Raw genomic sequence first — 12083 nt, forward strand, 5'->3', positions numbered from 1 at the left:
GGCATTCCCCGTCCTTCCTAATTCTCCCTGGAAAGGTCTGGAGGGTGGCAACACAAGAACAGGCCTTTTCTGCAATGGATCCCCGTTTGTGGGGTGCTCTCCCACAAACAGTTCACCTGGCACCTTCATTATATACCGTATTTTTCGCTGCATAAGACGCACTTTTTTCCTCCTACAAAGTAAGGGGAAGTGTCTGTGCGTGTTATGAAGTGAATGCTGCGCCGAGGAGGGACGGATGGGAGCCATGGCTCCCGCCCTTCCCTTCGCCGCAGCTCGCTTTAAAGCAGCAAAGTGGGACAGGAGCCGCTTACACGGGTGTAAAGCAAGGACAGCGGGAGCCGTGTAATCCCTCCGCCCCCACCCTCGACCGCCACATTGGAATGGGTGTGCCACCCCCTTGGGACGATGCTCGCATGGGCGACGTCCCACGTCCCCACAGGTGACGTGCTGCCACGCAAGACCCTCCCTGCGCCACTGGTCTTGCTGGGACAGTAGTGCCTTCCTTTGCAGAAGTGTGAAATTTTAAGGACGGCTGTGGTTTTGTCCTTGTGTTGTGTACGGAGGTGTGAATTAGGTAGGTTTGACTTTAAATGGGAATTGAATCAGATTTCTCCCTCATTCCTCCCTCATATGAAAACCCCCAGAGCTCTCTGCAATGAACAAAAAGGAAAAAAGTCCCACTTCTTTTGGCTTTATAAATCAATCAGTCAATCAATCAATCAATCAATCAATCTTTATTACGGTCCAGAGACCCAACAAATCGTTACAAAGCAATACACAATTCATACAGCCTACCTCCAGGTTAAACAAGAATTTTGTTCAGAATATAGGGATTATTGGTTCTTGTGACCACTGATAAAAACTTTGCCACTGTCCGGTCTTCCAATAGGAACCTGACATAGTGAGCCTCTGATTTTCCCGGGAAAGGTACCAGCAAGGGTAATATCAGTTCAGCCCTGGCTTGCTCATATTTTGCACAGTGCAACAAAATATGTTTTATGGAATCGATGTCTTGGGCACACGAGCAAAGTCTGTCCTGGCAGGGAACTCCTCTCAACCTGCCATCCAACACTGCAGAAGGAAAGACGCTTAGTCTGGCTTTGGTGAAAAGCCTTCGATAATTTGGTACTGTCAGGTTTTTAATGTAAGATGTTAACTGAAAGACATGCCCATATTGTACTCCTACTGCCAGCGGACTACAGTGGATGTGAAGGCGATCTGGCTGCGACATCTGTCACCCCATTGATCGCCAGGGTTGATTCAGCTTTATAAAAATAATTGTGTAGGGCAAAGCCATACAGTCCTAAGGGACTCAATGTGGGAAGCTCATTCCCTTCCCCCCCTTGCTAGGGGATAAAGTCTCTCTTCATTTGTTAATAACAGTGATGTTGGTTCTTAATGCCACTGTTGACTGCTGTTCACTTTACATGGTTAAAATATTATTCTGATATACCGGTAGTTTATTAAATTGTTTAGTACAACATTTGATTCAGAATTCCCCCCCCCTTGTTTTCCTCCTCTAAAAACTAGGTGTGTCTTATGGTCAGGTGCATCTTATGGAGCGAAAAATACATATTTTTTGAGGTACCAGATGGAAACATTCCTCTTCAACTTGGTCTTTGGCTGACTGATACTCTACAGGCTTTTAAATGTGTTTGTGGGAGGGGGGGTTATTATTTTGTTGTTTTTGCTTGAACTATTTATTTGTGCTTTTACCTTGTATTTTTATCTCGTGAACCTCCCTGAGATCTTGTGGTGAAGGGCAATTATCATCATCATCATTATCATTATCAACAGCAGCAGCAGCAGCAATATTGAGGAGCTTGGGGTGGGTGGGAATGAATTACAAGTTGAGTTTGAAAGGAGAATGGGAGAAGAAATTACAGGTGGAAAAACTCTGAGAGGCGTGTAGGGTGGGAAGGGAAAATATGAAAGAAAAACGCTTCTGGATGAGCACATTCTGCCCCAAAATGGGGATGCTGTGCCATGATACGTCCAAAGTAAATGTGTGTACCTAGCTTGAGAAAAACTGAGCTATGTAACTCCTTGCCATTATTATTATTATTATTATTATTATTATTATTACCCCGCCCTCCCCAGCCAAGGCCGGGCTCAGGGCGCCTAACAAGCAATAATAAAAACAAGTTGAATGAATACAACATAAAAACAAGATTAAATACAACATTAAACAAGGCAAACATGTGACAAGGAATTTGTCAATTTCCAAAGATAGATTAGATATCCGTAGAAAGCGATCCCAGTAATTGCCCATTGATTTTGCCAAGCTCTGACACTACGTTCCACCAATTTTGTGAGTGGCTTGTGGGCCTGTCATTTTCAGCTGTCGCAGGTGGGCCCTGGAGGTAGAAGGTGTGAGATACCCTGTGCTAAATCATCCTTGTTTCCCTGTTGCAGTCAGATACAGCGGAGGAGCATGAGAAGTCTGACCACAACCATCTCCAAGTAGGAAACCAGGAAGGGACAGGCTTGAATAAACGAGCAGAGAGTGCCCTCAGCATAGTCTCCAACACACTGGAAGGTAAATTCCTCCATGACTTTGGTTAGAGCTGGATTGTTTCTGGCATTAGGAAAAACAACGACAAAGACCATTGCCTATTATAACATTTACCTTTTTTAATATTGTGAATTGTTGTGAACTAAGCGAGAACAGGGATTGCATAAGCCATTAAATAAATACAAATTACCGTATTTTTCCATGTATAAGACTAGGTTTTCCCCCTTAAAAATAATGTCAAAAATTTGGGGGTGTCTTATACACGGATACATCTCCCCCATTTTCTTAAATCAGAGTCCCCCAAAATAGGGGGCGTCTTATACATGGGGGCGTCTTATAGACGGAAAAATACAGTGGTACCTCGGGTTAAGTACTTAATTTGTTCCGGAGGTCCATACTTAACCTGAAACTGTTCATAACCTGAAGCAGCACTTTAGCTAATGGGGCCTCCTACTGCTGCCGCTGTGCCGCTGGAGCACGATTTCTGTTCTCATCCTGAAGCAAAGTTCTTAACCCAAGGTAATATTTCTGGGTTAGTGGAATCTGTAACCTGAAGCATATGTAACCTGAAGTGTATGTAACCCGAGGTACCACTGTACAGTAACTTGGCAGTAGACTGTTGTTTTAGTCAGAAGCCCAGGAAATAAAGAGATATGCTGTTCTATTTCTGAAAACTCCAGGTGCCTTTGGTGGTTCGAAAAAGATGGCCGCACCCTGGGAAGGGTGTAGTACACCTTCCAAGATGTGTTTTCTTCTGTCATGTACATAGCATGTAGACTTGATCATGAGTGACAGGGTCCTTAATGGTGTTGGCCCCATTGCCCTTTCCCCTGTCTCCCAGAAACAGTACTTCTGTCTTGGAAAGGGTTTTCTTCTGTACCATAAGAGCAGAGGTAGACATCTGTGGCTTTGCACCTTAGGCCGCATTCCAAAGGTAAGAGGCGCATCCACTAAGCTGCACAACTTTGCCTCTACCCCAGCAGAAGAGACTGAAAAGGGTTCCCTGCCTCTGGGTGAAATTTTGGTTTCAAATTTAAGCAGGAGGCTGCAATCCAACTCTGACGGGCAATGGTGGAGCTTGAATGCCCCTTTGATGTGCTAACTCCCAGATTGGCACAGCCTAGAGGTCCACCTTGAGCCCATTGCTGCCATGTGAGCGCAGGAGGGTCAGCTCAGGATCCAGCAGATCCAATTCTGGACAGTCCCAGCAACTTCCTGCCCCTGAATGCCCCATTTTGGGGGGCTTCTGCTGGCTACTGCACCTTGCAGTGGAGCTTGGCTGGCCAGAGGAACACGACCACGCCATCCTAACCCCCTTGGGCATGGTGGATGAGGGGTTTTGATTGTTCTGCCCATTGATTTGTCTCACTGATTTATTGGCTGAAGTTGGACATCTTGGTAAGTACAGTCGTACCTCGGAAGTCGAACGGAATCCATTCTGGAAGTCTGTTTGACTTCCAGAATGTTCGGGAAACAAAGCGCAGCTTCCGATTGGCTGCAGAAAGCTCCTGCAGCCAATCGGAACCTGCGGAACCCATGTTGGACGTTCGGGTTCCACAGAACATTCACAAATCGGAACACTCACTTCCGGGTTTGTGGCGTCCGGGAGCCAAAACGTTTGACTCGCAAGGCGTTCGGCTTCAGAGGTATGACTGTATTGACTTTGACTTAGTGGGGAAAAATGATCGTGTGCCAGAGGTCCTTGTGTTGTTGTTTTTTAATTTCAAATTTATTAAGAATATTACAATAAGTTAGAATGAAAAGGAAAGAAAAAGAATACATAAAATGTTTTTAAAAGGCAGAGGAAAACAACAATAACATTATGACAATAAAATATAATTAAGATTACGTATATGTAAATGAAGTAACTTATTATTTCCCTCAAATATACACGGTTCGCTATGGTTTCAATCAATACGTTCCTTGTTGATTTTTTGCTTTCAGAACTGGAAGAGGCGCACCAGAAATGTCCGCCGTGGTGGTACAAGTTTGCCCACGCGGTCCTCGTGTGGAATTGCTGCCCACTCTGGGTGAAGATGAAGAACATAATCAAGCTCATTGTCATGGACCCCTTTGTTGATCTGGGAATCACCATCTGCATTGTCCTCAACACCATCTTCATGGCCATGGAACACTACCCGATGACAGACGCATTCAACAATGTTTTGAATGTGGGGAACCTGGTAGGAGAACCACAATCCCTCTGTTCTTTTTAAAAAATATATAATTTTATTGTTTTCTGTTTTACCATTTAGAATACTCATTTTACATCCTTAAGACATCAATGACTTCCCTTCTGCTCCTCTTTCCATGGTTCATTTTACATATCATAACTCCCTGCCTATTTTACAAAAACTATACCATTCAGTATTCCATTATTGCATCCATCAAAACTTGTTTACAGTGGTGCCCTGCAAGACGAATGCCTCGCAAGACGAAAAACTCGCTTTTCAATGCGCTTCGCAAGACGAATTTCCCTATGGGCTTGCTTCGCAAGACGAAAACGTCTTGCGAGTCTTGCGATTTTTTCCGCTCCCCCCTTTTTCTAAGCCGCTAATAGCCTTTTAGCCGCTAAACCGCTAATAGCGCTAAGCCGCTAATAGGGTTGCTTCGCAAGACGAAAAAACCGCTAGATGAAGAGACTCGCGGAATGGATTTTTTTCATCTTGCGAGGCACCACTGTACACTGTTGAATTTATCTTAATGCTGCCGGTGTTTTCAACTGTACACAATTATTTCCCATATATTCAGTAAACATTTTCCACTCTTCTTTAAACGTACGGTCTCCTTGTTCTCTTGTTCTATGTGTTAAGTCTTCAAATTGTGCATATTCTGTCAGCTTGAGTTGCCATTCTTCTTTGGTTGGGACCTCACTCGTTTTCCATTTTTGGGCTAACAAAACACAGGCCGCAGTAGTGGCATACATAAATAGCCTTTTTTGACACCTTGGAATTTCAGTCTGAATTATCCCCAACAGAAAGGACTCTGGGTTTTTTGGGGGAGAAAGCAGGTGGCGCTGTGGTCTAAACCACAGAGCCTAGGGCTTGCCAATCAGAAGGTCGGCGGTTTGAATCCCTGTGACGGGGTGAGATCCCGTGGCTCGGTCCCTGCTCCTGCCAACCTAGCAGTTCAAAAGCACGCCAGTGCAAGTAGATAAATAGGTACTGCTCCGGCGGGAAGGTAAATGCCGTTTCCGTGCGCTCTGGTTTCCGTCACGGTGTCCCGTTGTGCCAGAAGCGGTTTAGTTCTGCTGGCCACATGACCCAGAAAGCTGCCAATATATAGGTACCGCTCCAGTGGGAAGGTAAACGGTGTTTCCGTGTGCTGCTCTGGTTTGCCAGAAGCGGCTTAGTCATGCTGGCCACGTGACCCGGAAGCTGTACGCTGGCTCCCTCGGCTAATAAAGCAAGATGAGCACCATAACCCCAGAGTCGTCCGCAACTGGACCTAACTGTCAGGGGTCCCTTTACCTTTATACTTTTAAACATTTTTTTCATTCATTATGGAACATTTCCCAATCACAAGCCCTCTGTTCTTCATTCTGTGACTTGATGCCAGCTAGCTTCAGTAGATGTCCCTGATGCACTGTGGCTTGAGAGAGGGACAGAGTCCAAATGAGGGTCCTTGCTGCCCTACTCATAATTTGACAACTTACATCATGTCGTTTTTGCCTACCAATTACCGTATTTTTTGCACCATAACACTCACTTTTTTCCTCCTAGAAAGTAAGGGGAAATGTCTGTGCGTGTTATGGAGGAAATGCCTACGGGTGGCATGCCTACGGATTTTCCTCCTCTAAAAACTACGTGCGTGTTATGGTCGGGTGCGTGTTATAGAGCGAAAAATACGGTATTCCCCCTAAAGCTCAACAAATCCAACTTTTTTCAGTCCACAAAGTTTTAATTGGGCTGAGCTAAAGGTGCCACTCTGTACCATTTCTGGGTAGTTAAATGAAGGGGGCATTTTACAGGGGTAGGCCTGTTCCTCCCCCTCACCCAAGCCCAATAAGTAATGCAACAAGATGACAGTGTTTCTGTTACGGTGGCCATCAAATGGTCTCTCCCAATTCATTGAAATCAGCTGCTGAATTTTGGAGCCCGCTCCCTCCTGGCTGAAATTTGAACTGAAACTTCCTTGTCTGTCTGTTTTATCCCCAGTATAAAGAGTAAAATAAATATTGAAACATTCAATATGTTAACACAGGGGTAGGGAGCCTATGGACCTCCAAATATTTGTTGGACTACAATTCCCATCATCCCTGACCATTGGCAATGTTGGCTGGGTTTAATAGAATCTGGAGGGCAGCAGGTTCCCCTCCCTGCATTAACAGCACAGTTCTACTCAGAAGTCAGTCCCACTGAGTTCTCACTGAGTTCTTAACCAGTGTGGTGTAGTGGTTAAAAGCGATAAACTCGTAATCTGGTGAACCGGGTTCGCGTCTCTGCTCCTCCACATGCAGCTGCTGGGTGACCTTGGGCCAGTCACACTTCTCTGAAGTCTCTCAGCCCCACTCACCTCACAGAGTGTTTGTTGTGGAGGAGGAAGGGAAAGGAGAATGTGAGCCTCTTTGAGACTCCTTCGGGTAGTGATAAAGCGGGATATCAAATCCAAACTCCTCTTCTTCTTCTTAACTGCCAGGTATAGCATTGTGCCCTTAGTAACTTCAGACTAGTTAATATTTAGGTGCTTCCTGTTTTGCACTAGAGTCCTCTGATAACTCTCGGCTTACAATCCCCCACTATGATTCTAGAGCTGGGCCTGCAGCCAGCTTCTAACAGCTCGTAGGAAACACAGTGGGCATGTTTTGTCCTATTAATCCCCTTGTATTTCCTTGATGAAACCCAACCCCAGGCAAGCGTGCTGGTTTCTGGGGCATTTGCCAGGTCCCAGATAGGCTGCCAAGTTATTAATGCTCTGCCAACACTGGAAGGTAGAATCCAGACACAATAATCTTGATATTATTAACGCAGTGCCATTGCTGCACATGACAGGTCATCGGGTAGCGCAAGCCAAAGTCAGGTCCCTAACATGAGTGTTAAAAAAGACAGCAGTGGACTGAAAAGGAAAGGAAGGAAGACCTAGGCAAGGAGGTTGAGGGCTCATTCACACCTAGACAGCCTGGGTCCAAGCTATTTTCCGCTTGTCCCATGAGCTTTTGCCCTTCCCCTGCCACGTTCCCCTGGAAAACCTGCTCTTTAGTGCTAAATTGGAACAAATGGCCATCTGCGGAAAATCCACATGCTGTCTGTTGCAATTCAGCGCTAAACCGCAGGTTTCCCAAGGGAAAGCGTTGGGGCAAACAAAAATATGGATGGGCCTTCAGAGGATGAATATGCACAGATGCAGTTGTTTATATATTTTGGGTAAGCCTCTGTAGGGTATGAGAAGTAATGGGATTAGGATGAAAGCGTCTCGGAAAAAATAGTGGGGAATTAGCAGAATCAAGGAAGCTATTGTGGAATTAACAAAGAGACACTCTGACACCATGTGGAGTTAGCAGGGAGCCTGCCCTGTTGGGATGAAAGCGAAAGCTAGTCGGTTTAGGTCCTTGCCCAATTACCACCTCATCTCCTTGGTGTTTGTGCAACTAATACCCACATCAATAAAGCACAAAGAAATTCAAAGTCTTGTCCAAGCGAGGCGAATAAAGAGGAACACAAACTCTGGCAAAAGGAATATGTTAGCTGACAATAAAAGAGGTAAGAATGTAATTCGAGAAACACCTTTGCTAAAAGGTTTAGGACAAGCAACAACAACAAAATATTTAAATATTGTCGGTAGCAGTTCCCTGGAAATTGTCGGCAAAAATAGCAGAAGGCATGCTAAAGGAAGTGAGGGAAAGTGTAAAGAGGCTGAATTAATTCTCTGCTTCTGCTTCAATCTGTGGGAAACGTGGAGCAATTATCTGAGCCTCTCAGGGTCATCTATCTTTGGCTCCATAGCCCTACATTCATTGGACAGAAATTGCGGAAAGGAACATATTCGTAGCAGCAAACATATAGCCTCGTGTTCCCTCCGTCATTCTTCACGCAAGGGAGGGTATTTCTTCGTCTTTTTTCAAAGAACAAACACTACTCTAACACAGTTGAATATGATAAATGCTGTAACCAAATACTGGGAGAAATATAATGTGAATTGCTTGTTGACACACACAGCGTGCTTGCTTCCCTCACCTCACCCTTATTGAGTGCTAGCTTATACACTGCTACCTCAGAAGTCGAACGGAATGCGTTCCGGAAGTCCGTTCAAGTTCCAAAACATTCAGAAACCAAGGCGCGGCTTCCAATTGGCTGCAGGAAGTTTCAAAGAATGCTCAAAAACCAGAACAATCACTTCTGGTATTTGATTGGGAACCGAAACGTTCGACTCCCAAGGCGTTTGAAAACCAAGGTATGGCTGTACTCATGACCTGAGCTCAGGGTTGGGTGGCCCTGACATCACTCACCCCAGGTTGCCAGCAGGATCGAAGATCCCAGAGGCACTGCCCAGCATGTGGGCTGCTTGGGTCTTAATCAGACTTATTGCCATACCAAGCCCTCTCGTCTTCCACAAGCCTCAAAGTTGTGGCCTAGTTTAACCCCCTTTAAAAAAAAAAAATTATTCAAAATTATAACAAAACATATTATCCAGAAACATATCATCCTTATTTTTCCCTCCATTTTTCCTCCCTCCCCCCACCCTCCCACACAAAACCCACCCACCCCCACCTCCCGGCTTCCCTCAGTTCCAGTCTTTGATTTCTCTGAGAATGCTGTTTTCTGCATGTTACAAAGTTGTATACCGCATTTTTTGATTTATAGGACGCACTTTCCCCCCTCCAAAAATTAAGGGGAAATGTGTGTGCGTCCTATGGAGCGAATGCAGGCTCCTTGGCTTCAGCGATAGCAACGTGAAGCCTCCGAAGTGCAGAGGGAGAGCTGCTTTCCGAAGGCTTGCGGATAGCCACCTGAAGCCCGAAGCCCCCGGAGCGTAGCGCGAACTCCCGCTGTGCTTCGGGGGCTTTGGGCAGCTATCCGCAAGTCTTCGGAGCGCAGCGGGAGTTCCCGCTGCGCTCCAAAGGCTTGCGGATAGCCGTCTGAAGCCTGGAGAGCGAGAGGGGTCAGTGCACACCGATCCCTCTTGCTCTCCAGGCTTCGCTTCACTGGAGAGGCGCTGCACATTTTCCCTCTCTGCGCAGTGCCCCTTCAGCGAAGTGGGAGGAGAAATGGAAGGGGCTCTGTTTCTCCTGCTGCTTCGCTGAAGGGGCGCTGAGCAGAGAGGGGGAGAATTATTTTTTTCCTGTTCTCCCCCTCCTATGGTCCAGTGCGTCCTATGATCCGGTGCATCCTATAGAGTGAAAAATACGGTAGATCCTCAAACTATTTGGCTGATTATTATCAATAAAAAGTTTGTGAATGTTTATTCAAAGCCAGCCAAGGAGTCCAGTTCACTTTGTTGCGTCTTCAAATACTTTGTAAAGGGTTCCCATTCATCTTTAAAGTCACAGTTATCCTTGTCCCGTAGCTTATATGTCAGTTTTGCCAGTTCAGTCCATCAAATTTTCTTGCCATGATTCTTTAGTTGGGGTTTCTTCAGTCTTCCATCCTTGTGCTATTAGTACTCTCGCGGCCGTTGTCGCATACATGAAGACTGTCTGGCTTTCTTTTCTCCTCTGACCCTTGTCTGTGGAGCAGCCAACTTCGCCCACCTCTCACCGTGTCTTCTTTCTCACGGCACTTCCTCGCAGGTCTTCACGGGGATATTCACTGCAGAGATGGTGCTGAAGCTGATTGCGCTGGACCCTTACGATTACTTCCAGGTTGGATGGAACATCTTTGACAGCATCATCGTCACTCTCAGCTTGGTTGAGCTCGGCCTCGCCAACGTCCAGGGCCTGTCTGTGCTACGCTCCTTCCGTCTGGTAGGTGACTTTGTTATGTCATCCTGTGTCCCTGCGGCTTCTTTCTGAAGCAGGGCCAATATTTTCCTCCCACCCCGGGCAGAGCGGGGGCGAGGCGTCCCTGTGCTATTTTGGAAGGTGCCACAAGCCAGCTCGCCAGCGCTTGCGCAGAAAACTGACCAGTGCCAGAAGCAGCCTCACAGCCTGAAACGTCTGTGCTGAGCATAGCTGTCAACTTACAGATTTGAAAATAAGGGACCAGCAGCCTCGAAAATAAGGGATTTTCAGGGCACAGGTATGTTCGACTTCTGAGCCCCTCCGAGCCAAAGGCAGAAAGCCCAGCCAGCAGCCAAATGAAGCCTCAAGCGGTGGTTCCCAAAGCGCAGCAACCCAGCAAAGGGGATGCAGCAAGGAAAACCACCGTCACCTCTCCGCTGGGAAGCGCTGAGCAAAGGCGAGTCCCCAGGCAACGCGGCCGATTTGATTGCCACAAGGCATGCAAGCTCCACCCCCCCAGTCGTTCTTAGACTCCTTATTGGGTGAGCAACGCAGCCAAGCAACACAGTTGGAGCCTCCCTCCTCCCTGGCCAGCAGGCAGGGAGGCAGAGGAGCTGCTTCCTTTGAAACCCGGGAAATTTAAGGGACATCATCAATAAGGGACAGCAGCGGGACACGGCGCTGGGATAAGGGACTTTCCCGCCAAATAAGGGACGGTTGACAGCTATGGTGCTCAGTGCCTGTTGATTTGTTCCTGGTCTGGTTGCCTAATCCATCTTTAAGGTAGAGCAGGCTTCCTCAACTTCTGCCCTCCAGATGATTTGAGACTACAGTTCCCATCATCCCTTGCTGCTGGTCCTGGTAGCTAGGGATCATGGGAGTTGTAGGCCAAAAACATCTGGAGGGCCGAGGTTGAGGAAGCCTAGAACAACTCTATCAAGACACGGTTGATGTTGACAAGGAAGCATGTGCCATTGCGGCCACCAGGGCTAGTTAGTCTACTATTTGCTGTGCAAATCTGGCCTTGCAAGAATATCAACTGCATTTTGTTCAAATAATAGCCAGTTTCTAACCCTTTGGTTTTTATAGCATGGGGTGTGTGTGTGTGTGTGCGTACCCTCCAACATTTCTCCAATGAAAATAGGGACGCCCTATTCAGTAACAATAACAGCAGCAGCAACATTACAATAATATTACTATTTTTTATTATTTTATAATTGTTATTAAATTTTCTGTTTTAGTATTTTGAATGCTCATTTAAACATCCTTAAAATATCAGTGACTTCTTCTCTTTCCACAGTTCATTTTGCATATCATAAATCCCTGCGTATTTTACATAGACCAAACCATTCAGTATTCTGTTATTACATCCATCAAAACTTATTTACACTGTTGAATTTATCTTAATGCTGCCAATGTTTTCAAGTGTACACAATTTACCCCCATATATTCAATAAACATTTTCCAATCTTCTCTAAATGTATGTTCTTCTTGTTCTCTTATTCTATATGCTAAGTCTGCAAGCTGTGCATATTCCACCCAGTCAGATGGGAGGGTTTAAATAGTAATATTATATATGTGCAATAATATTACTGTTTAAACCCATCTGACTGGGTTGTCCCAGCCTCTCTGGGCGGCTTCCAACAGATATAAAAACATAATATAACATTAAACATTTTAAAAAATCCCCCT

At 45.9% G+C, this 12083-nt stretch overlaps 2 protein-coding genes across 2 annotated transcripts in view; both read left to right on the forward strand.

The window, feature by feature from the left end:
- LOC309354873 (sodium channel protein type 4 subunit alpha-like) overlaps window positions 1-3671 on the forward strand; it is a gene marked incomplete at its 3' end in the record, with an annotated part of 51274 nt that extends 47603 nt beyond the window's left edge. Inside the window, exons 12-13 of the mRNA XM_081885137.1 lie at window positions 2416-2539; window positions 3625-3671. Coding sequence (XP_081741263.1) covers window positions 2416-2539; window positions 3625-3671 — 171 coding nt within the window. The remainder of the gene's footprint in view (window positions 1-2415; window positions 2540-3624) is intronic.
- LOC309354062 (sodium channel protein type 4 subunit alpha-like) overlaps window positions 2420-12083 on the forward strand; it is a 52062-nt gene continuing 42398 nt past the window's right edge. The window contains exons 1-3 of the mRNA XM_081883812.1: window positions 2420-2539; window positions 4460-4698; window positions 10242-10415. Coding sequence (XP_081739938.1) covers window positions 4552-4698; window positions 10242-10415 — 321 coding nt within the window. The 5' untranslated portion in view covers window positions 2420-2539; window positions 4460-4551. The remainder of the gene's footprint in view (window positions 2540-4459; window positions 4699-10241; window positions 10416-12083) is intronic.

The sequence above is a fragment of the Podarcis melisellensis genome, assembly GCF_964234715.1.
Source record: "Podarcis melisellensis genome assembly, chromosome: 13".
Taxonomy (NCBI): domain Eukaryota; kingdom Metazoa; phylum Chordata; class Lepidosauria; order Squamata; family Lacertidae; genus Podarcis; species Podarcis melisellensis.